Source organism: Lepidothrix coronata, unplaced genomic scaffold (assembly GCF_001604755.1).
Source record: "Lepidothrix coronata isolate B3197 unplaced genomic scaffold, Lepidothrix_coronata-1.0 Scaffold12, whole genome shotgun sequence".
NCBI classification, from domain to species: Eukaryota; Metazoa; Chordata; class Aves; order Passeriformes; family Pipridae; genus Lepidothrix; species Lepidothrix coronata.
The window spans coordinates 5377566-5399010 of NW_016690192.1; the positions used below are offsets into that span (position 1 = coordinate 5377566).

Here is a 21445-nt window from a genome sequence, read left to right on the forward strand (position 1 = left end):
CCTTCAGATCCACTTGCTCCCCCCCTTCCAAATTAATTTTGCAGTACTATCACGCATCTTGAGGCTTCCAGTTTTAAGCATATAATGCTTCTGCTGTTAATGAAGCGGGTATCCACGATCAAGGGGAGCTGAGAGCCACAGACAATTGTTTGTTTGCCTTTATTTCTCACGCCCTTTGAAGGTTTTTCTTTCTCCTCTGTTTTGCTTTTTTTTTTTTTTTTTTTTTTATTAAGTGACTTTAGCAGATTGTACCCTCGGAGCTGTGAATAATGGGGTTATTCTACAAAAATGGCCAAGGCTAGTTAAGACACACAAAGCCAGGAAATCCTTTCAGGGATGAAATCAGGACTATTTTAGGGGTGCCGTGTAAGTTGGAGACTTTGCAGCTCGGCTGCTGCATCGCTGCCAGGCACGGCCGCGCTGCGGGGAGAATCGGTCCTCCCCCGCCGGGGGCTCGCCCGGCCAGGGGGGGCCCGCACCGGCACCGCACCCGGAGCTGGGGGGGGGCGAAGCGGGGTAGGGTTTGTGCAGAGCAGGGGGGGATGTAAAGGTGGTCGTGCAAACGAGGATGAGGGGTTTGCCAGTGCCGGGTAACTTTGCCCGTGCAGCAAAGGAGCTTTGCTGGTGCAAAGGACGGGGGGTTCCCCGCGCTGGGGAGGGCTGCCCGTGCGAAGGGTGCGCATGGGGGGTACCCGTGCAAGGGAGGGGTTTACCCGTGCCGGAGGGGTTACCCGTGCAAGGGAGGAGATTACCCGTGCAAGGGGGGGTTATCCAAGCGGGGGGTGGTGGTTATCCGTGTGGGATGGGGGGGGTTACCCGTGCAAGGGGCGCTCGCAGCATCCATCCACAGCACTCCCCCGCCGCCCTCCCGCGCAGGACCCCCGCGGCTGGGAAGGGGCTTGGCGGGGGCGGGACACGCTGCGGGGCCGCCCGGCGTTGGGGGGTGTGCGGGGGATGTCCATGAGCCCCGCCGCCCCCCGGTGCGGGTCTCCTGTGCGAATCGCGGCGATTGCGGAAATAAGCGGGGGCGGGGGCGAAGAGGAGGAGGAGGAGGAGGAGGAGAAGAGGGAGGTGGGCGTGAGGCTGCCAAATCGCTCGTAACTTCTGCAAAGTCCCGGGCACTGGAAGCCCACCAGGCAGAGCGGGGAGAGGTGGCGGCAGCGCCCGGATCCCCCGGCCCCGGCTCGCCCCGCGCCGCAGCCACCAAAACCCCCAAATCACCCCAAAACCCAAGGGGAAAAAATCAAAACCCCAATACATCCCATCCAAGAGCCGGCCGCAGTTGGCTGCGGCGGGTTTTCCCTTCCGGTTCCCAACGGCCGCGAGTTGATTTAAGCCATTAAAAAATACAAAAAAAATCGCGGAAAAAAAAAAAAAAAGAGAAAAAAAAAGAGTGCCGCCAACCACCAGAGCCCGCAAAGTTTCTCCCGCACTGTTATCAGTGTTATGCCTGTTATCCCTGCCTGTGGGACGCGGCGCCGCTTAAACTCCTCTTTTTTGTGTGTTGTATTTTTATCCCGATTCCCACGCTTTCGCAGCAGAGGGAATTCGCTATTGTGTCTGCGCGGGGTCTGGGCGCGGAGGGAGCGCGGGCGCGCAGCGCTGCGCCGCCGCCTTTCTTTTTTTTCTCTTTTTTTTTAACCTTTTTTTTTTTTTTCGAAGGGATTTGAGAAAACCGCTGAGCTTGACAGATTCCCCCCCGTGTTTCCCCCTCCCCGCCCGTACGTGCGCGCCGGCCCCGCGCGCGCCCGTCCTAGAGCGGCCGCGGCCGCGCACAAAGAAACGCGCGCGGGCGCGCGCTGTGACGGACCGTGGCGCGGACCAATGGGCGGGGCTGTGCTCTGTGACGTCACCCGACACCGCCCAATCAGCGCCGGGGGTGGGTGTTGCGACGTTTGAACTCTCCCGGGGGGAGGGGCGCGCCTTTTTTTTCCTTTTATTCCTCCTTTTTTTTTTTTTTAATTCTCATTTTTTTCTCTATATTTTTCATCTCTTTTTATTTTTTTCTCCCTTTTTTTTTCTTCCTTTTTTTTCTCCTTTTTTGTTTTTTTCTTTTCCGCCGAAGTTGGCGGCGCCCCGCGGGGGAACGGGGCCGCTGGCGGGGACGGAGCCCTCGGAAATCTCCGGATTTAGCACCCAAAAAAAAAAAAAGGGGGGGGGGAGGGGAGAAGAAGAAAGAAAGAAAAAAAAAAAGCTAAAACTCCCTACATTTAAAAAATTATTTATTTTTTAAAGCATGCTTAACAAAACGCTGAGTTGGGAGAAATGAGGATAACTTGCGCGGCCACCCGTTTAGCGCTCAAATATACCGCCGGGGGGGAGGTGGTTTTGTTCTCCCTTTATTTTTTTTGGGGGGGGGTTGTCCGCGGCTGCGGAGGGGCTGCACTTGACCGTGGCCCCTGCCTAGAGGGCGCAACCAGCCGTCCCGCGGCCAAAAGTCTCCCGAAGGGCGCCAAAAGTTACTTAAAAGATAATGCTGGAAACCGCAAAAGGCTGGGAACGGTGCGGCACGGACGGGGGAGGGACACAACCCACTCCTCCGCCACCTCCTAAACAAACTGTGGGGAGGGATTTTTCCCCTTATTCCCCTATAGATGGAATTTTTCCCTGCGTGTGTCGTCGCTCCCCCCACCCTCAAAAAAAAAAAACCCCAAAAAACCTTTAACTACGCGCCTATAACTGACACGGGGGTCACCTAAACCGCCTCCAGCAGTAGTGGAGAACGCTATTCCCAAGCGGAAATGGGGGACACACACACCACCCGGGACACCCTCCGAGTCCTCAGGAGCGGGCTGGAGAGCATCCAAACCCCAAACCCAAACGTTGCCGGTGCCAAGACAATGCGCTTCAGAAGTGGCAGGAGGCGCGGGGGTATTTTTAATTTTAAGCGCTTCACTTTTAGATTTTATAAGTAAGGAGGGTGCGGGGGGTGGGGGGGTGCGATGTGCAGCTGAATTTGTGTTGCTATTTTTTTAAAGAAAATTATTATTATTAAGTGGAATAAGGCACCCTCGATTTAAAAGCGCTTGATTTAAAATGACAAGTGCCAAAGGGGATGGGGAAAGTTGTGGAAGGCAACGCCGCTCCCTCCGGCACCCCCCCCTCCAACTCCTCCACCCCATCCCTCCATGGTCAAGGGCCGAACGGAGCCGCAGCCCCCCACGGGAAGAGCAAAATAAATAAATAATAATTATGATTAAAAAAAAATACACAAAACCTCCCCCCCTCCACCACCAAAAAAACCGAAGAAAACTTTGAGTTGGGCTCTGTGCTCCGCGGCTGGCCGCGCTGCGGGGCGGCGGGGCGGAGGGAGGCGGCGGCGCCGCAGCCCCCTCCCCGCCCCTCCCCGCCCCCGCGGGCGGGCGGCGCGGGGCGCGGGGCGGGCGGTGCGCGGCGCAGAGCGGAGGGGCGCGGAGCGGAGCGCAGGGGCGCGGAGCGGGGGCGGCGGAGGGGCGCGCAGCGGAGCGCTATGCCTTTAACGGCGCGCGGGGCAGGCATGCCGAGCGCGTAGTGCGGGAAAGTCGAGGCGGGGTTAAAGTTCAGCTCATGGAGCGGCTCCGCGCTGGCTGCAGTTTGGCAGAGTTGGAAATGTGAAAGCAAGAAGCAGGCTCGGGGCTCCCCCTCCTCTCCTCTCTCTCTCTCTTTTTTCCCCTCCTCTCTCTCCCTCTCCCTCTCTCTCTCTCCCCCTCTCTCTCTCCCTCTCTCCCCGCACACGCACACCTCCAAACCGCAGCCCCCCGCAGCAGTCATGTATTCTCCGCTCTGTCTCACCCAGGTAAGCGGCCGCCGGGGCGCGGTGGGGCCGGCGCTGCGGGGGTGCGCGGCCGTGCGCGCCGGGGAAGGGGCACCACCGCCGCTCGCCGAAACTAACTTTGTTGCCTTTCGCTCGCATCCCCCCCCCCTCCACCCCCTTCCCGCACGGCCATTTGTGTCGGCACATGGCTAATGGCGCCTACTTATTAATGCTTTAATTAACGGGGGGGGCCGCGCGGGCGCGGTGCTGCGGGACAACCCCGCACGGCCCCGCCGTGCTTGGTCATCCGCGATCGATGCCGCCGATGCTGCCGCCCGCGCCGGAGCGCCCCGCACAGCCTCGCACCGCGGCCCCGGGGCAGCGCTGGAGCCGCTGCGCCGCTCCCCGCCCCGGGCACGGCGCGGCCCGCACCCCCGGCACCGCGCCCGGGGCTCCGCGGGAGCGGCCCCGCCGGCTCCGCGCCACCCCCCCGCCGCCCCGGGCGCGGACAGAGGGACCGTCCCCCGCACCTGGGCTCGCTCCCGCGGTGCGGCGCGGTGCAGCCGCCCCCGCGCTCAGCGCCCTCCGCACCCCCGGAGGCCGCCGCGGCCGGGGACCCGTGAGCGTGTCCCCGCACGGACACCCGCAAACTTGTCCCGCGTGTGTCCCGTGTCCCCCCCCTCGCCACCCTCCCGCCCGCGGATCGGGCCCCCGCGGGACTCGGCGCAACTTTTGCGCCCCCCGCTCTCGGCGGGACGGGGCTACGCGGGGAATGTGATGGGAGGGGTGTCGTTCCGCGGTGCCCCCCAGTTGCGCGGCCGCGGATCCCCCGGCCCCCCCTTTTTCCCCGCGCGCTGCTGCAGGACGCTGAATTACACCCCTTCAATTAGCAGGATATAATGGTTTAACGAGGAAATGCTTTGTGGCGGACTCAAACCCCAGATTATTTCCTCCTGCAGGAGATTTTGACTACATTATTCTTATTAATTTAATTGGAATATTTTTTTTCTCCCGGTGAGAAAGCCTCTCCGGGCTCTTTCCGCCGAGAAAAAGGCAAGGAATTGCAGAGAGAGGGGCGGCAGCTTCCCAGGCAGCCCGAAGAGCTGCAAAAGTTTCATCCCCTTCTCCCGTCATGGTCCCCTCTCCTTCCCCAGCCTCCTCCAAATTTTGGGGTGCTGGTGAGGAAATGCCAGGCCAGCGGGGACACGAAACTCCAAACCGTACACTTGCTCAAAGGCAGGAGGAAAACAAGAGCAAAAGGAGTTTGCAGAGGTTGGGATGCAACTCTGGGCTCTGCCTGGACAAAGTTTGTGCTTCTAATTCAACTCTGAAAAATACCTGGTTTTTGTCAGCTCTGCAGCTGCAGGAGGGACCCCCGGACACTCCGTGCAGGGCCCGCAGCACCAACTCGCTTGGCATCTCCACGTGGGGCTCCTTGGGCTCAGTAGGCCCAGTTGCACATTAAGGAGAGAAAATAAATCCATGGGCTGGTTGCTCGTGGCCCAGTCATGTTATGTGTCCCCCCTCTTTTTTTTTTTTTTTTTTTTTTTTTTAAGTTATAAAAAGAAAAAAAAAGGGCAAAAAGCCCAGCATGTGCTTTGACTCCGTTAGGAAAATCTCGCATTCTTGCTGCACGTTTGGAAAAGTAATATAAGGATTAGAGGCCTCCTGACAAACTCTTCCCTCTGAAGGATCAATTAGGTGGTTCTGTCATTTTTCCATAGAAAAGGGGGTGAGCCCTGAACCATTGCAAGCAATTCAAGCAATTTCCTATTTTATCATTTTGGGAGCTTTTATTGATACAAGTTTTGGAACAGAATTTTTTTTTTTGGCAAGTTTTGGTTCAAATTTAAAGGGAAGCTCTTGAAAGCGGGTTAGACAAGGAAAACAAACAGAAATCGTGGTTCTGAGCATATTTATCCAAGCCCTGGAACCGAAATGGCACGAGCATTTTGTATCATCTGTCAGGAAAAATCCAAACATTGTTCCATTTACGTATCTGCTGAGGAGCTAGGAAATAGTTGGGGAACATATGCACATCTCCTCATAGATTTACAAGTAAATGGATTGTAAAAATATTAGCAAGGGTCGCTGTAGCTGGCTTAATTTCAAAAGATCTGCAGAAATACATTGTTTCAAAGCCTCCTTTGCAGGATTACATTATTGCGGGCACCTTTGGGCTGGGTTGGGGGCTCTTTTATCATAGTTCTTTTTTTTTTTTTAACATCTTTTTGAAGAGCAGAAGAGAATTTTGGGATAACAGTACCAAATTGTGTGGCCCAAATTTTAGGTGCTGCTTAGAAACAGACAGCTCTTGGAAGAGCTGTATCCTCAAACTTTGGACAGTAGTGCAATAAAGAAAAAACCAACTTTTTATTATCGCTTTCCCAGCTTTCTGGTGTCTTTTATTTTTAGGTGACCCATCCAACACCAAGGGGGGAAAGTAAACAGCTTTATCACATACTTTCAAAGTTTCCCTTCAAGCTAACTTGGGGAAAGGGAAAGATTATTGCCTTTTCCACCAGTTCCTTAAAATCCTGCTATTTTGCAGTGAGGCTGCAGACAAGTTGTGTATCTGTTAGCATACTTGCACTGACACATTTTCAAAACTTTTTGGGTGTTTTGGGGGGCTGTAATAATGCTGAAATAAATAACTATATTGTGCAGAAACTGCTCCCCCCTCCTCCGTCCCCGCTTCCAGCCCAATTCTGTTTGATCAGTCCTGGCTGCTTTTATTTCCACTTGAACTTTGCTAATACCTCACCGCTGAGATTGAAGCGGTGCAATTTTCCGGAGCAACGTGTTTACCAAGACAGTTCGAAAGTTGGTCTGTTTATGAGTCATTAACCTTTTCTCTTCATACACCATTTTGAAAAGACACATTAGAATCTAATAGGGACGTGCACACCTCGCGCACGAGCAGCGGTGCTTCTCGTTTACTTCAGCCACAGCCCCTGACTTTGCACCAAAAAACATCATCTTTTTTTCCCCCCCTCCTTCTAAAGTGGTTTTGTGTTTTTTTTTAAATTTTTTTTGGATGTTGTTTTTACCTCCCCTTTCAGGTTCACATCGTAGAGAAATCAGCTTTAGCGCAGGTTAAAGCAACTCTCTCTTGGACAGTATCCAGTGTTGAGCCAAAAAAGTCTCGAGCACATGAGATCAAGCAGGACAAAGCGCTGCTTAAAGCAGAAAAGTTAAAATATTTCAGGATGTACCAAGACGTGTTTGGAAAGTGGGAAGGCTGGAAGCGCTACCCTGGCTCGCTCTGGGGCTGTCGAGCCTCTCTGCTCTGTGTACCTTTGCAGATAAACTTCCACTTGACAAAAGGCCTTTTTTCCTTGACTCTCCCTGAGTGGGGAAAGAGAAGGACAGGAGGGATCAAGAGGGAGGGTTTATTATTTTTAATAGCTTGTAGGGACCTGTAGTTTTTATATTTTTCTTCTCTTCCCCCCTCTGCCCCCCCCCACCGTGAGAGCTGTTTCTGGTGGGTGAGAGCAGCTCCATGTGCTGGGATTGTGCCTCCTCTCACTTTTTGAATCTGCCGACTGCAAACTCGCAGCAATCTTTTTTTTTTTTTTAACTTTATTGAAATTTGAAACTATCATCTTTTCCCATAGAGGAGGGAGAAAAAAAAAAAAAAGAGGAATGTGCCAATCATTGGGGTGATTTATTTTATTTTACCTGCTTTTATTTTAATAATCCTTCATAGTACTTTGATTACTGCCGCTTTGCTCTAATGAAATATATTGTGCTGTTTGGGAAGATTTTAACAATATGTGTTTAAAATAAAAATAAATGCAATGGTATTACCTATAGATTTAAGTATTTATAATTCTGGGGCCACTTAGAATAAGTGCAATGAAAGCTTTTGGGAAGTCAGCAGAAGGTCTTGAATTATGACAGGATTTTGCTGGTAGATATTTTTACTATTGATTTCTCAATTTTTCATAATTTCTGAAAAGAAAATGCAAATTAAAATAAAGTGTTGAAAGGAAGTAAAATGTCTCTTTTTATAACAATATTTAAGCAACCTGCGATGATTCGGGTAGGAAACGTACTCCATGGGATAATTAAAAAAAAAAAAAAAGTTGGTTAATCTGAAAAATCCCGAATGTTTTCTTGCAGGAGTAGGCAGCGGGTGGCTTTTCCCATGCTGGGGAAAACTTTGCACAAATTACTTTATTTTTCACTCCTGGAGGGCCCAATCCTGAGAAAAGGAGGAACTGGAAGCAGGGATGTCCCCAGCCCACAGTGCTGGATCAGGCCCCACAGGCTGGATACGTTTTTATGTGCAGCCTGGAGTTCGGTCATTCATTTGTTCCAAGAAAAAACAAGAAGCGTGGCCCCAATATATTATAATATGTTTTGATCTCTTAGGCTGATTTATGTAGTACTTTCTGAGAATATATATATATATATAATTTTTTTTTAAACAAAATCAAGGGGTCTTTCTCGCTTTTTTTTATCGTCAGCATAATTTTAATCGGGATTATTTTTGTGCCAGGGGACAGAGGTGATCTTTAACTCCTCGTTACACAAAGCAAGCAGTGTCTCCGGATGGCCAAACTAACTTTCCAAGTAGGGCATTTCTTTTTAAATATCTAAAAATATCTGACACAATTAATAATTCTTCACATATTTGCGCAAATTGTGCTACAGTTTTCTGTTACTACAGTTTTCAGTTTTTCCTATTGTTTTTTTATTTTATTTTATAGAAAGGCTCGGAGTTTGACTTTCCCTTATATGCCCAAATGTCAAGTTTTTGGTTTTTTCTTTTTGACAAAATATACACAAAACTTAAAAAAAAATTAAAAAATTGCAAGACTTGCTTTTTTTAGGATTTTAGTGTTATTGTTGCACCCGCAGGATAAATTGACTGCGGTACTTTCTACTCCCTTCACCGTTTCAGGAACCAGAGTGAAAACCACTGTTCATTGTAATTGTATGTACAGCTATAGCGGCATTTTACTATACTGCCGGCTGCTATTTCCAAATATATCTTAGGGAAAGTTTTACTATACTTTAGACTTCCCCATACAAACATTGATTGGCATCCAAATGTTTAGGATTTGCCAAATTGGCGGGCAAATGCTGGCTACACCGCAAGCAGCGGGGTCAGGGAGAGAGCAAAGGGAGATACGCGCTCCGCAAGTGGACTTAGAACCGTGTTTTTAGCTTTTAACTCAGTCTAACTTTTTTATTTTTTTAGAAATTTGGGGATTGGGAAAAGCGGGCCCCAACGTTGCTCCATCTCCATCTGGGCACTTGGTTGAAGTTGGATGCTGTTTTTGGGGGCGGGAGCGGAGGTTTTGGGTCGGTACAAGGGGAAGCGGGGATGCGGCAGTGGAGGGTTCGGGGTCTGTCTGAGGGTTATGAGTCCCACAGCCCTTAAAGCCCTTTATAAGCACCCTTCTAATTCTAACCATCCCGCGAAAACCCCATTTCTGGAGGCTCTTTCTTGATGGTTTCGGTGACATCGACCCTTCTCTGTAACTTTTTTCAGGATGAATTTCATCCCTTCATCGAAGCACTTCTGCCTCACGTCCGAGCGTTTGCGTACACGTGGTTCAACCTGCAAGCCCGAAAAAGAAAATACTTCAAAAAACATGAAAAACGCATGTCAAAAGAGGAAGAGAGAGCCGTGAAGGACGAACTGCTAAGTGAAAAACCCGAGGTAAAGCAAAAATGGGCATCCAGACTTCTGGCAAAGCTCCGGAAAGATATCAGGCCTGAATTTCGGGAGGATTTTGTTCTCACAGTCACAGGAAAAAAGCCTCCGTGTTGCGTTCTTTCCAATCCAGACCAGAAGGGCAAGATGAGAAGAATTGACTGCCTTCGCCAGGCAGATAAGGTCTGGAGGTTGGACCTTGTTATGGTGATTTTATTTAAAGGTATTCCGCTCGAAAGTACTGATGGCGAGCGCCTTGTAAAGTCCCCACAGTGCTCTAACCCCGGGCTGTGCGTACAGCCCCACCATATAGGAGTTTCTGTTAAGGAACTCGATTTATATTTGGCATACTTTGTGCACGCAGCAGGTAAGTGCCTTTCTATACCACCTTCTCCAATTTTTCGGTTATCTCTGTACCGGGTGCTGTGCCCCGGTGACGGCTGCATGGACCGGGGAGGGAGCAGGGGTTGGTGGTTTTCGCTCTCCCGGGGTGGTGAGGAGGGTGCCAAAACTTCCCCTCTCCCTTTTATTTTTTTTTCCATGGGTTTTTAAGGTGCAGCCACATAAAAGTGGCTCTTGTTTTCCCATGGTTAACAGCATTTCGGGCAGCCTTCACAGGTGTTATCCTAAATGTTGTCCTAGAAGGGCTCACAGACACGGCTTCCTTTATACTGATTTTGGGGGAAAAGAGATTTTAATTGATTTTTTTTAAATAATATTTGTATATGTTATGCATAAAGTAGTGCAAGAGGGCTAGAGATGCTTGAGGCCTGTGAGTCAGGAGTACCAGGTATCCTCACCCCATGGGGATGAGATGAGGAGCATAAATTCCACAGGACTGGGCTTGGAGGGAAAGGAGAAGACAGTCCCTTGATAGCAAACCTAGTCATCAGGTTACAGCAAGCATGAAACAAATATCTGCATAATCCTGGGGGAAAAGAAGACACTTAAATCCCCCCGAAATATCACAGTTTATATACCTAGAAGCTAAGGAGGTCTTGAAAATAATTCCCGATTTGATAATATTGTGCTTACTGGGGGGAGGACTGAGATGTTTTTGTGTGTGATGAAAATCTTGGGATCCCTGACTCCAACACAAAGTACACTCTGCCCGCGGCGCGACGCGGTGTGCCCAAAGGATGTGTAGTATGTTGACTGGATAAAATAATATTGTAGTTCTCCTGAGTGATTATAGTGCAGAAATATGTGTGTGCGTGAAGTGCAAGGCCCTGAGTTTCATGTACGGGATGCTTAGGCCACCCTGCATATCCTGACTTGTGAGTTGAGGGGCTGGACAGGCTGGAAAAAAAGAGGAGCAGAGGGGAGAGGAATCATATTAGTAGAAACCACTTCTACATAAATATTTATCGGTAAGGAAACTGAGTGAATTACAGCCCTGGGAGCTTTGCACTTCCCATGCCAACTTCTTTCGGAGGGTCTTGCGGAAAGTTTTGGCTCCCCCAAAGTTCTTCTGTGCTGAGTCCCTGCCGTGGTTGTTCCGATAGGCAGTGTCACCGCTGGGATTTTATAGATATGATCCCTGTTCGGAAATAACTTTCGAGTGTCCTCGTGGTATTTCCTTCAGATAAGCTGCAACATTTGCTTTACACTTCAGTGTGAGGTGGTAAATCCTATTGCTCGTTTATGACAAAGGGGAAGTAGACAAATATTGGGGAAAATTATTTATTTACTCTGCAATTTATTATGGCCACAGTGAAGGAAGGATTATGGATTAATGGCTAACTGAAGGGAGGTTGGGACTGGGGCATTTCAGGTCACTTCCCGTTCCATCACCAACCTTGAGGAGACTATGGACTCGCACCCCTTTTGTCTACCTTAGTTTCCTCCTCTGCATGTCGAAGTGGGATGATGCATTTAAAGTGCTTTGATATCCACAGCTAAAACTGCTATTTACACTCCACGACACACAGGTTTTTATTATTTAGATTTATATATAGCATGGTGCTGGTAAATACTGGTCTGTATTGTGTTTCCCAAGCAGCCCGCCGTGGAGCGCACAAGTTGTTCATAGAAACCAACGGTCTTGGCTTAGCCTGCCTGTAGGGTCGTAAAAATGTAGGATGGGGAGAAAAGAACCAAACCCAGGGGTGGAGGTATTTCAGGGAGCTTGAAAGGATCCTCTCCCTGTTATAACAGTCGGGCAATAGACATTATAAAAGTTCAATATTGTGATTAGGGATATCCCATCTTATCAGCACGCTGGTGGCAAACAGTAGCTTTGATAGCGAACTCTTATTTATTTCTGCCTTCATCGTCAACAGGCAGCAATCGCGCTAATTGTCCTTTGGACTACGTTTGCCACAGAACCTTAGCACGAGGCCTCGGCTTGGCTTTTTGGGGTTAGATTTGTGGATTTGTGTGAGCAGTAATGCGCTTGTGCGAAGCACACCACTTCGTGTTTTTGGCCGTTGTTTGCTGATTGCACGCATCGCATTGTGCTCTTAATGCTGTAGCGTGTGCTGGCGTATTCCTGCTAAACCTCAGCGGGGAGGAGGACAAAATGATTTTTGGGAGGTAGCACAGCGCGGTCGCCATCCATATCGCTTCACAGAGGTGTACCAAAAGCCTTGCGTACAGGCTACCTCTTTTCCCCCCCCCCTTTTTTAATTTTTTTCCCCCCTCCGATGTATCCCAGCAGTCTTTGTTACACCTGAACATTGGCCAAGTAGACAGCCATTGGTTCCCGCAGACCCGCAGTAATGGCAGCTTGTGCCGGGTGCGCAACAGGAAAATTACAAAAGAAAAAATATATTAAGGGTCCTTTGTCTCCAACTCCATCAGACCTCGCTCCCTAAATGTATGGACTGCATATTTATAAGGAGGAAGTCACCAGTGCAAATATTAGGTAGGCTGGTCAACTTACATATAGCGGATTTGACAAGCATCTGCTATAGTACAGAAGATTTGTAAACACTAAACAATGTTTTTACCTCCTTAAAAGTTTTGAGAAGTTGCCAGTATTGGCAGGAGGCACAGACTCCGAAACGTGCTTGAAGATACGTGCCAAAACCATTGTGACCTTTTCACCCATAGTGCTCGCTTCTCTTTTTCTTGTTGTTTCCCTCCCCCCCCCCACTTTTCGTCTTCTTTTTTGGGAGAGGAGTATTCTTTTCCAAGATGCCCTTATTCAAGATGACTTCGGCAGCAAGATGTCCCTTTCCTTCTAAACATGTAGGATAATTATTGCTTTGAATCCACGCTTTTTCTTCAGTAGGCACTATCATCTGTAAGGGAACACATGTGCACAGATTTAAATAGTGCTTCTTACAAAGCTACTGAAATCAATTATTCTCTTTAAGAACTGGCTAGAAAGAGAAAACAAAAATATGCAAATAGGCAAACTACATGTCATTTTCATTAAAAGGAAAAAAAGAGAAATTTATTAAAAAAGAAAAAAGGAAGATCGGTGTTTTGTGAATTAGAGGTTGACCAAAAAATGTATTGAAATCTAGAGTATTACTCTCACATTGCAGTTTCTAATCTGCTTAACTAAAAGCAGGCAGCATTTTCATACCCTGAACTTGGATTCGCTTTTTAGTTTTCACTTATTCTGTGCTTGTATCAAATGACAAGTTGGAAACCATTGTGGCAAACCGTTTTCTTTGTGGGAGTCGAACAGTAAAGCTAATTTATGACCGGTCCTTTACCAGATGATCTGTATCAGAATCTACAATATACTAGGCACGTGGCAAGGTCACAATTTAAGTTGTTAAGGTCACAACCTTAGCCACCAGGCATTTGACCTTTTAGATAAAGTTAACCTTTGTTCATTAGTAGGCACTCAACCGAGAACTTTCTGGAGTTTTTTACTGCTTTGGAGTTCCTTCTGCTAATGTGATCAGATTGGAGAATAGATTCACAATAGAAGTAGTTAAATTTTGTGAGAGGTCACAGTTTTTAGAGCCTTCTCTAGTAGCCAAAGCTGGATGGCGGGCCAGGAGGCGATGCTGCAATGCCTGGTTTATTTTTTTGGCCGGCCATCGTTACGCGCTTCGGGCGAGAATTAAGCTCACGAGGTATTTGTGGCAGAGAAAATCTTTTAATCTTTCAGAAGGACATTCAAAAATCCCAAATTTAAGAAAAATCTGGGGCTAGGGCTTTATTTACATGAGCTCATTTTTCCGTTCATATTTAGACTAGAAGCCAGCGAAGATGCAAGAACTCAGCCTTATTTCTGTGATTGAAAATTTATTTAACCTCTAAATATGCTCTGTGGCTAATTGGTGGGCAGTGGTATAGAGCACGTGGCCTTGAACTCTAGGCAGACCCATTTTATGTTCCCATCAGCAGAATTAAAATATTTCTACTTGGACCACCACAAAGAGGCATTGATGGGGAATAATGCAAAGATGGGTTAAGGCAGAAAGCGCCTGCAGATAGCCCATGAACCCGTGGAGATACGGGGGGTCCAAAAGGTATCTGAGGCTTTGCGCTGTAATCTTTTAGTACAATTGGTATTGATTGTTGCTGCATTAATCCTGTTAATAGCCGCAGCCGGCCCGGCGTGTCGCAGGGATGGCAGAGGTGTCCTGACAATACCGTACGTCACCGAAAGAGCTGTCGCAGCGCCTTGAACTCCCGATCGCTGCTCTGAAAAAGTGGAGTGTTCCATGGTGGAAACTATTACTGGCTCATACAGAAACACACACCATATTGTTTACTTAATTATACTGTAGTGTAGGCTCATTTTTAATTATTTAGCTGACTTTCTTGCTTTGCTCTGATACCACATTTATTATTTAATTTAAAATCAAAAGGGCTTGCGCTACTGTTAGTTTTTGATACGTTTTACTTTTGTTTTGGCTATGTTATTGTCATTCCATCGTATGGGTAATCCAGATAGCCGTGATATGCAGATTGGCCAGATGGTCATGTTAACAGATTGAGAACCTACTTCCCACTGCTAAAGAGCAGGTGTAAGATCAGTGGGCTTTTTTTTTCGCCTCTCCTTTCCTCCCAAGTTTCAACCAAAATGCTCTTTAGACAGCTCATAATGGTAGTTAAAAAGGGGCACATTTCAGATGGTGTTTATTCTGTGGAGATAATACGTAATGTACATGTCATTTTTACGCGTATCTGAAGAGTTTTAAAGCATCCGTGACATTCCCTCCATCTATAATGCTTTGGAAAACCTACTTCCAGCCTGTGGCTGTTCCAGTGTATATCCAAAATAGTCCTTAAAGTTTTGTTCTACAGACAGAGTGCAGTTACTCTTACCAAAAGACCATTCAGCCAGCTTTGCAGAAGGTATCTCGCACATGTTCCCTGCACAGGGCTCCTTGAGCACGCCCGGGGCAACCTGAGCAGATCAATGTTCAGCGAAGATTTTAATATTTGGAGACTCAGAGTTGTTTTTTTACTCCATTATTTTTTGCCACAGTGAGACATCTGTAGTTTTAAAGAAAAAAAAAAAGTAAAACTAAGACATCTTGCAGTATTTCTGCCCTCAAGGAGTAACAGGAGAAGGCAGATTTTGTGTTGCTTTAGCGTTATAAACAGTACCCCTAAAAAGTCAGTGGTGGGAGCCTGGGTCTGTATCTCAGTTGGGAGAGGTAAGGAGAGGACAGTTACAGCAGATCAACATCCCAAATTTCATTCACCCACCTATCGCGGACAAGCGAGACACAGCGACCTACACGCCCCGCATGGCACGGAGAGATATCTCCATGTATGGATGCTCTCCTCTTTGGGGAGTGGGACCGGCTGCTTACTGCAGCCACAAGCAGGGTGGTAGCTGACAGAAGAAGGATTTAGGTGGGACAACTGCTCTCCCTGTGCAGTTGTAACTGAGCCGGTGAGTATCCGTGATAATTCAGATACTAACTGGTGCGGCACTTGGGACAGTCTGCTCTATCATGAACCCCTGGCAGGAGTTCAGTCATGTGGTTTAGCTTTTCCCTTTCTCCAACAACAACAACAGCAACAACAAATAAACACGGGATAAAGGCATATTTTGTATGCTCAGGATGTTTTCCAGGTGATGGGTTTGGCCGGTATAAGGGTGTGTTATTTCCATACCTCCCTGATTCGAGGTGCAGAAGCAGGAGAAGCCTGTGAGTGGTAAGAAAGTCGCCCAACACTGCTGGCTTTTCTACAAGTGACTGCACTTTTATATTTCCCTTCTTTTCCACCCAATGATGAATAGCATTAATTTAGATCTATTTAAGGCGAGTGTGGGAGAAACCACAATCTTTGTTGTGGTCACTGCTGTACACAGCGGGGCTGAATGTTTCTCTTGGTTGAGGCCTCAAAGCTGAATCTGGAGAACCCAAAACATCGTGTCAGCTTTTCAAACCCTTCAAAGAGACAGTGGAATCCTAATTGTTCATAAAACCCAGTATTTATTATTGCAATTATGTATTTTCTCCCCATTCGGATGTAAAGGAAAGGGCATCCCTCGCTTTCCGTGCCTTGAGCTTCTTCACAGCTCCTCCTCCTCCTCCCCCTGATGCTTCTGGCTCAGGCACTGGCGAGGTTTTTACAACCAGCAAACAAACCCCATCCTGCTGCTCCAAAAACCCTCAACCCCTCCCAAAAAGCCTGTGCTTTGCAACACATGTCCCAGAGTGGGACCCTCTGGGTGTTGGGGACTGTCCCCAGCGGAATGGCTTTGGGGCATCCTCATTGGGAGCCATGGATCTGGCTCTGCCCAGCTCCCTTCCGCACAGACAAGGGCTGGAGCTGATGATTAAATTACAGGCTGTAAATTCAGGGGAAATTATTTTAGTCTCCTAACAGCAGCTGACCTGGAGGTTTCCTTATGCCAGTGAGGGCTTTTGGTAGATAAGGGTTGTCGGTGGACTAAAAATCATTTTAATCATTTTGGTTTTCCCATTCATGTGGTACAACCACATCTCTAGTGTTGTCAATTATTGCTGATATTATGGGAGCCACCAAAAACCCTGGCTGGGATCAGCACATGGGTCATGGTGCCTCGGACGTGTGGGGCAGTTTTATCCTAGCAAGGCATTGCAGTGTTTTATCCCCAGTTGCAAGGGCAGTGCCTGGGCAATCCGCTCATCACAGTGTAATTAATTTTAAAGAGAAAGCAGTGTTATTTATATGTATTTTTTAAATGTTTCTAGCTACCATCATCCCATGTCCCCACCCCAGGGGTGGCTGTGGCACCTGAGCTCAGCCTGATGTGTAGCACCATCATGGCTCGGCACACAGGAGGAGGATGTGGCCCTGTAGAGTGTGGATTTGGGCTGAATTTGAGCCGCTGCCTGTAAAATACACGAGGGCCTCCATTTTGTGTGCCAGACTCTCATGTGTGAGTCAAAATGGAGAGCGGCGCAGTTGAGTTTGGCCTAGAGCAAAGCGGGTAGGCTTGTGTTACCCACGGTCCTGTGCCACTGCAGTACACCCAGACCCACAGTGAGGCCCAGGAGGGGTGTCCTGAGCTTATACATCCATCAGCTCCTCCTAAGTGGGTCTCGGTCTCTTCTCCAGGTCTTTAATATCCACCTTGCCAGTCCGAGTGCTCTCCCGGTGTCGTGGCCCAGCCGGCACGTTGGCTCTGGGGCCGGCATGAAGGGCTCTGGGGAGCTGTTCCTCCTTCCCGCGGGCTTTGGTGCACATCAGTGCCATTAGATCAGCGAGATAAAATCAAGACGGGTTTAATGACATGCTCTTCTGAAAGTTTCCTGGATTTCATTGTTCATAACTTGGACCTGAGTCGGGTTATTTACACATGAGGATTAAAAAGCTGCAAACAACTGTGTGATTTTTAGGGGCTGAAAGCAATTAGCATATGTGGGTAGGAGGATACACAGCATGTCTGCGTTCCTTTAAAATATAAATCACAGTTATTTAATTATGCTCGGAGAGGGCAGATTTAAGGATATACTGCAAAATGCATTACCTATTATACCAACATGATAATCTTATTAACCTTGCTTTCTACTTTTTAATTTTATTGTGCACCCTGTACAACTCTTATGATATCAAAAATAATTACTTGGAGAATACATGATGTCAGAGGTCTGATATGACATTTATCTTCACAAGTGAGGAGAAGGCTCTCTCGTGCATTGCATTGCAGCATGGGAGGCATCCAGCAGGTCCACACCAGGGGAAGGAAGTGAGGATGGGTGTCGTCAGATGCTCTTTAGTGCATAGAAGTGTGCATTTGCGGATTCGCGTTGTATCTGAGGGATGGCTTCATGAAACTTGATGCAATTCAGCATCCTCAGACCTCCCAAAATATATTTTCTTACATGTGCCATACAACTCCTGTAGGTGAGCCAGTATTTCAGGGTGGCTCCATGCATCCAGCCCCCAATTCCAGTTGGATCTCCTGTTAAACCCTGCGTTCTCCATCCCATCCCTCACTCTTTTTTTTTAATCCATCTCTCCTAATGTTTGAGATGTGTTGATATTTCCCCCTTTATTTTGGGAGGGAATGGGTGAGGGTGAGGGGAAACAAACGCCATAATAATATCCTTTTCCAGAAGAATATAGTTTAATTTTGTGTGTGCGTGCAGCAGCTGCCATTGGCAAGCTGTCGTCTTTGTTGCCATGGGCTTTTTTTTTTGGCATGCGTGCCAGAACATGATTGGATGTTTCAGCATGTTCATGTTTTGGGGTGAGATATATCTGTAGTGAAGCACAAAATTATCATGGGGTTGGTGGGTGTCCAGAGTAGGGTTATTTCCCTAGGTAAGCCCGCTGTGCTGGAGAGGGTCATGTGAATGTGGTACCTGGTGGTTGTTTGGTCGATGAGGGAAAACTCACTGGTGCCCTGGATTTTTTGATGATGTAAAAAGGTGGTTTAAAGCATCACAGAAGGGTGTATCACTACGGTCTCCTCCAGTAGGACACTCTTGGGATGCAGTGGGAAGGCCTTGGTGTTACCTGGGGGGACTGATTGGTGGGTTTCTCCTGCCCATCTCACTTACCTGGTGCACGGGAAGGTTGTGTCCATCCCTGGCTCTCATTGACACTGTGGGGAGCTGAATGTTGGCACCAGAGAGTTTGTGCTGCCTGAGCCCTGGTGATACAGAGGTGCCTACAGGAATGGAACACACCATCCACAGGCGTTAAACCAGCGCAGCATCACCCGTGAGAGCTGCAGATGACAGCACGTCCTCTGGACCTGCCACCATGGCTCTGATCCCTAGTCACAGAGGTGTAACCCATGTTGTTCCTCCTCGTTTTCATTCATTTATCACATCCATAAGATGCCCATAACATCAATATCTAAACAAAGTCTAAACCTGCTCTGCGCCATCCTTTCCTGCTCATCCCAGCTTCTGTCATACCATGTTCAGTACGATTGGATTCAGTGATCTTAAAGGTCTTTTCCAACCTAAATGATTCCATGATTCTATAGCAGCACATGATGGGAGAGGAGTGCTCTGGGACCCCCCCCATGTGGGATCATTTCTAGGTACAAAATGCATTAACAAACTCATGAGGAATATTTCATAGCGAGGCATCTCCATACACCTCAGATTAGTCCTAAACAAGAGCCCCTGGCAAGGGGAAAGTTTCTGGGGCAAGTGCAGGCTCTGTGCACCGTCTGCCAAAGGCTTCTGGAGAAACAAGAGATGAAGAACTAAATGCGAAGTGTTGGGACAGCCTCATTCATGTTGTGTTTTTCCACATTTGCCAATTTAGTCTGGTGTGTGAGGGAGAGATAATGAACTTTGTAATAAACGTGGCACCTGGTTAAATCACCATTTTGGTGTTTAAAATACCCCGTAATGCACTGAAAGAACAGGGCAGGGATGCACCTCTGTAAAGGTATCAAAAGGCAGGTTAGATAGCTACTATGTTTATTTTCAAGATGAACACTTAGGGGAGATTTTAAAGCAGAAATACATTGTTAATTGGATTTCATCCTAGGGTTATTGGCTTGAAATTTGTTGATCTTTTTACCTAATAAGGCTTTAATTTGATATGGAAAAAAAATGGCCAAATCCCTGAGTGATACTGGAAACTTAGGGTAAAATTTAAATTTAATTTAGGTTGGGTGGTTGGGTTTTCTTTTAAAATTTTTTGGGGTTGTGTTTTTTTTGTTTTGTTTTCTTTTGTTTTGTGGTTTTTTTTCATTTGTTTTTTTTTGTTGTTTGTTTTGTTTGTTTTTTGTTTTGGTTTTGTGGGGTTTTTTATTTTGTTTTGGTTTGGTTTGGTTTGGTTTTTTGGGTTTTTTTTGGTTTTTTTTTTTATAAGGCAAAGTAGTTTCAAGTAAATCAGAAGAATGAATTCTTTGTATCGGGATGCTTTTTAAAGCACAGCTATTGTTGGGATGCTTTTAGGGAGGATAGCCACTGCAATGCTTTTATTGTGTGATGATGAGGACTTTCCCTGATGCCACAAGGACTTCATTAAAATAGCCAACAAATCTGCTTATGTTTGGTTTTGTGTTAAAAAGTAAAAATTAGTTGTCACTTAGCTGAAAAGTAAATCCCACATAATTTTATTTAAAAGCTTGTCTGGTTGGGGGAGCATCAGCCTCAGTAGCAGCTGAACCCTTGCAAGCAGAAGTTCGGTATTGCTGGAAAAGCTGGGAAAAACACTTGACAGTCAGTTAAGAGGGGGATTTTTGTGGTCAAGACCTTCTTTTTTCCTTAGAGAAGGACATCACCTTCAATAGCTCTCATTTAGGTTCTTCCCAGGTAGATGCAGTTACGAACACCCAACCATGGAGCTCGGTGTTGTTTGGGAATGCACGCTTTCATCTTGGAAGTGCATCTTGAAGTTGTTCTTTCTAATGTGGACACATGAGTGTGATTTATAGGCAAAATAACGTGCTCTATGCCCACTTTAAACATGGACATTGTTTCCTTTTTGGTAAAAAACTGGAGGTAAAAATCGTGATGGGAACTGAGAGTGGACCGATTGTTTTTTACATGCATGGTATTATACTCTTCCCTAAAAGAGTGAGGTGTGTCTCACAGTGAGCAGCCCTAGGGTGTGAAGCTGTGTGTCCATGGGATGAGGATGGTACAAGTAGGGTCCCCATCCTGTCCTGGAGCTTGATTACCTGCTTGGTCCTGTACGGTGCAGAGTGAAGGATGCTGTGGGCATTGCGTCGACAAAAACAAATATAGAGAGTTTTAACTCCTGAATGTCCTGTTGAAAGGGTAGGTTTCCATGAGATGGATTGCTAAGAAAGTGTTGCTTTTCTCCCCGTTCCTGGCTGGATTTCTCCCCGCTTTTGCCTTCTGGAAGCAACTTTGTTTGCCCAGGGCCTGGGGCTGAGTTATCCTTGGCTGCATGATGTCTTCATCTTGATTTTGTGCCGGTCCATCCCGGCTCACAGTTCCGGCAGTGCCGCCATCGGCACAGGGGTGGGCAAAGGGAAGGCATGAGTGTCCGCAATGCAAAGTAAGGACACACAGGGCATTTGGAAGGAGTGAAATGAGTCAGAGTTTGAAAAGAAAATGGGATGTTTCTGTCCACACAGTTCCAAAATACAGGGTAGCGATACCTTGGAGCTGATAAATGGACCTTGGAAGCCTCAAAAAACTTTCTCTGGTTGCAGAAGCGGTATTTAATATTAATAATATTTCCTCATTAAAAAAGCTGAAGGCTTTCTCAGACAGTCTTTCTCATGTACATCATTTTTTTGAACAAGCTTCGCCTACCTTAGCAACTTCTCCAGGGAACTTTCCGGCTCGTGCTGGGGCTACTGGCGTGAGGACGGGTCAGTGGCCGTGGAGGCTTTTAACATTTTAATTGCCTTCCTACACCGATTGCAGCTATGACCTGTTTGCTTGGCTTATATCTCTTTTTCATATTTTAAAAAAAAGGGAGAAAAAAAAAGAAAACAAAGGAAGTACAGTGCTGTGCACAGAACAGTTATTAAAAACAGTTGGGAAGCATATAAAAGGTACTGTTTGTGTGAGAAACGGGACAGCTGTGATGGTCTATTGGGAAAGTGTGTACAGATGGTGGTAGGGAGGGGAATGATGACTACATGGCTGATAAATGAAATACAAAAAGCATTAAATTGGTGATCTTTTTAAAGAGTACACTTTTGGTGAGCATTTTTGGTGCATCATTAGAGCTCTTTG

The 21445-nt window shown here is 47.2% G+C and overlaps 1 protein-coding gene across 11 annotated transcripts in view; it reads left to right on the top strand.

Moving 5' to 3' along the window:
- Nucleotides 1-3415: 3415 nt before the first annotated feature.
- The window catches only part of NFIA (nuclear factor I A), a 251119-nt gene continuing 233089 nt past the window's right edge, over nucleotides 3416-21445 (top strand). For all 11 annotated transcript variants that reach the window (XM_017805370.1, XM_017805371.1, XM_017805375.1 and 8 more), the window contains exons 1-2: nucleotides 3416-3775; nucleotides 9237-9768. In XM_017805370.1, the coding sequence (XP_017660859.1) occupies nucleotides 3749-3775; nucleotides 9237-9768 (559 nt within the window). In that variant the 5' untranslated portion in view covers nucleotides 3416-3748. The remainder of the gene's footprint in view (nucleotides 3776-9236; nucleotides 9769-21445) is intronic.